This window comes from Limulus polyphemus, unplaced genomic scaffold (genome assembly GCF_000517525.1).
Source record: "Limulus polyphemus unplaced genomic scaffold, Limulus_polyphemus-2.1.2 Scaffold2946, whole genome shotgun sequence".
In the NCBI taxonomy this organism is placed as follows: domain Eukaryota; kingdom Metazoa; phylum Arthropoda; class Merostomata; order Xiphosura; family Limulidae; genus Limulus; species Limulus polyphemus.
The window spans coordinates 75679-79568 of NW_013668556.1; the positions used below are offsets into that span (position 1 = coordinate 75679).

The window sequence follows — 3890 nt, forward strand, 5'->3', positions numbered from 1 at the left end:
TATAGGCTGAGTTCAATTTATTGACGTTATCAATACTATAAGATCCTTATACAGTCCACACATACAGATTTCATAATAAAATAATATAAATTCAATATAATTTTATCAGTTTTGATCCTTAATTTTTAAGGGTACATGGGAACCTGTCAGAATGCCCAATGCCAAGGGATACAGAGGAACAAAAAGGTTGGGAATCCTTGCTGTAAGAGAACTAAAGTATTGAACACTTAACAGTGTTCCATGAACAGATCAAGCAAAGGAAAGTTTAACTGTTGTAGTAATTTACTTGGGTTCTGTCACTGGTTTCCAGTTATTTATTCTGTGAGTTGCACATTCCACAGTTCTTTCCTTCATCGTTTAACATGCTAATGAGCTAATGCTAACAGAACTCACATGAAAAACACATTAAGTAAACAAGTTATGTTGAACACAATCAAATTTACAGCAATAACTTAGCTTAGAAGAGAAGCCTATTCTCAAAATCAGTTTTTCTATGCTTTGAGGAATCTCAAGATGCAGTAGTTGTATCAGCCACTTAGTCATCTTTATATTTTATTGGTTTGACAGTTAATTAGTAGCTAAGTGTTGAAGCATCTCTCCTGTGAGTAAATCACATTCAAATAGAACAGTGTCATTAAGTGACCAGTGGCTTTGGCAGTTAATTTGTCTCTTACAAATTCCACATAATGTATAATTCATCTGCAATTATTCATCTTAGTTTTAACCATAGAATAATCACTAGAAGAGTTCAGGTAGTTTTGTTTAGTTTATATTTCTGTAATAAATTGTTGATCTTTATGTGGATTAAACTATCTGTCAATAAAATGCTTCTAATATGCAATTATTATACTGATAACAAATACAGTTTTGGAATCCCTTCTTATGGTTATTGTTTGATCAATGTTTCACTTCTTCACTGTTTACAGTAGACTCTTTCTGGCTTGGTGTTTGTCATGAGAATTTTTAAAGTGATGGTATCACTGTGAATTAGTAAGAACTGATCAGTTGGTTATTGCTTATACTTTGAAGTTATGAGATACTTGTGGTTTATACATAGCCTAAACGTGAGTTACATTATGGTTCCAATGTCTCTTACAGCTGACGAGAACAAAGAAGTGTTACTTGGCACAGAACATGATGGTAAAACTTTAACAGAGATGGGACTACTGGATGGAGACTGTCTGTATGCTTTCAATGAACTGAATAGGGATGTCAAAATAGACAAGCAGAATTGTTCAGTGCACATAAAAGTTTTCATTCAAAATAGATGTGAGGTAAGTTATTTTAGGAGAAAACATATTACAGAATGCAAAAGAACTAGACTTCATTGCCCAAAAATGTTACAGTAATAGTTAGTGTCCTTAGAAAAATAACACCAGAAGTGAATTGTGGTTGTAGTAGCTCGTTTGTTTGTATGATGTCTGACCAGAATAACTTGATGACTTATCCCTGCTCAAGCATTATTACATCTGCGTGTATTTTGTGTCTCACCGAGCAATGTAACTTAAGTGTACTGACTGCTGTTGCTGCAACAAGTAAGTGAATGATAAAACCTTAGTCTTACCAAGGAACAAGTTTATCTCATACTACTTGCTAAGGTTACAATTAATACCCAGTCTGTGAGTCAGGAAGACATTTTCGGCGAGTTGATTCCTAAACAAATATTTCTGGTACTCTCCTTTTTTCTAAAATTTGGAATAGAGATTTGAACTTTTACTGATATCTGGAATATGAATTGCTCACCAGCATGGCCAAACTTACACTAATTTCCTGGATATGACAGAGTAAAACCCATATCTTTCCCCATCCAGATTTCCACTCAAAACAAGATAGTGGCAACACATGTTCTGCAGGATAAGATCTAGTTCCTTAGCTTTATGAAGCTGATTTCTCCAGGGTTTTCATAGGTTTTATTGATAGAGATGGTTGAGGAAGGCATACACTACCAGTGTATACGAAAACAGTACTATGGTCTCTCCAGTCATCATTGTCTTTTGATGATTTCTGCTCAGAATCATAGACAAGTACTCACTAAATCAGTTGAAGGAGCTATACTGGTATGTGAAGAATATGATAGCAACAGTAGTTGTAACAGAGCAGCAGAGGCAGCAGCTGCAATGGTAGTAATAGCAATAGTAGCATCATGGCAGCATCATCATCTTAGCACTTAAGGGAATGTAGACCAATCAATGATTTTATATGTTTTAGATCAGTCAGGATCTAATATTTATGTCTCTGCAGAGAGACATGTTGTTTCTTTTTCCAAACTATTTTCAACTGACTGTCATTCCTTCATTTCTTGGCAGATTGACTTGAAACTTGGTAGGATTATACCTTGGTCTAATATGCCCAGACAAATTTTTAATTTTTTTGATTTAGACCTTTTTAAGGATTTTATGGGTTCAAAGGTTAAACAATCCAATGTATATTTTGGCTCCTGTGCAGTCATATTTACAGCAATCGAGATGAAAATATAAATATAAATTTTCATGTGTCCAACACAATGATGTACCAAATAGTTGGATTTGCCCATTGTTTTAGGGATCAGAGCTCACAAAAAAGCATAATATATAGTTTTTATATATATATATATAATATACAGAGGTTTTGGTCAATTACTTAGCCTTGTTTCAACCAATTTACATGGAATTTGGTACAAAGATACTTTTCTCAATGCAATACACATTGACAAACAAAAATGTTGGAGTTGCTCATTTTGAGTAATTATAGGAAGTCAAGATTCCATAGAAAGCATAATTTTATGGTTATTTCACAATCACTCTGCCATATTTTAGCCAATTTACATGGGATTTGGTACAAAGCTACCTTCTTGCAGTTCTTCCAAGTAGTGATGTAGACAGTTTTGTATTTTTCTGTGTTTTTCACGATTTTTCTAGTGTCAAAATTTACTATGTTGGAATTGCATTTGCCTATAAATGTTGGCCTTTTTAATCATAAGCACTTTTTATTTGATCAATCATGGTACGCCAACAGGAACAATTTTACTGCTTTTTGTGAGAGGAACATGGTTTGGCCAACCCCCTAAACTTTGCATCTTCATGGCTGAACACAGTTGAGAGGTGAGTTCTTTGGGCTGTACAGTGTTTTTTAGGACATGTTTAGCCCATTATTAGATTCCATTATTTTGGTTTTAACTTAAATACCCGAAACTGTGACATGCCTCTGTAGCCCACTCAGTTCCCTGATTTTGGTCTAATCAACTCACAGACTGGTTGTTAATAAATGAAGGCTTAAAGATTGCTCATTTTCACAGGATATTAAATAATCGTTCATTGAACTACAAATTACTTTAAAGTATGGCTCCTAATTGTTAACTGACCTGCTTCTCTTTCACTTAGCCTGACTGTTTTCTGACATAAACCTGGATACATTATATAGCTTTTTTTTTAAATATTTCTAGCATTCTGAAATAGGCTAACATTATTCTTCTTCCATTTCATAAAATTCAGCAAAATTCTTAATAATGCTTATACCATTAAAAATATATAGCAAGAGCGAGATGTGTTGGCCAAATTACAAAGAGTAATCTATATAAATGTAATAATACTGTCTGTCCAGCCTGGTATGGCCAGGTGGCTAGGGCGCTCGACTCACAATTTGAGGGTCGTGGGTTCGAATCTCTGTCCCACCAAACATGCTTGCCCTTTCAGCCATGGGGGTATAATGTAACAGTCAATCCCACTATTCGTTGGTAAAAGAGTAGCCCAAGAGTTGGCAGTGGGTGGTGATGACTAGTTGCCTTCCCTCTAGTCTTACACTGCTAAATTAGGGATGGCTAGCATGGGTAGCCCTCGTGTAGCTTTGTGCAAAATTCAAAAACAAACAAACAAACTGTCTGTCCACATAACTACTTCGCAGGGTATGGATGG

The 3890-nt window shown here is 35.0% G+C and overlaps 1 protein-coding gene across 1 annotated transcript in view; it reads left to right on the top strand.

Annotated features, from left to right (window-relative positions):
• Nucleotides 1-1353, top strand: part of LOC106468280 (ubiquitin carboxyl-terminal hydrolase 40-like) — a 53463-nt gene extending 52110 nt beyond the window's left edge. Inside the window, exon 19 of the mRNA XM_022396615.1 lies at nt 1099-1353. Within this exon, the coding sequence (XP_022252323.1) occupies nt 1099-1349 (251 nt within the window). The 3' untranslated portion in view covers nt 1350-1353. The remainder of the gene's footprint in view (nt 1-1098) is intronic.
• The last annotated feature ends 2537 nt before the right edge of the window (nt 1354-3890 follow it).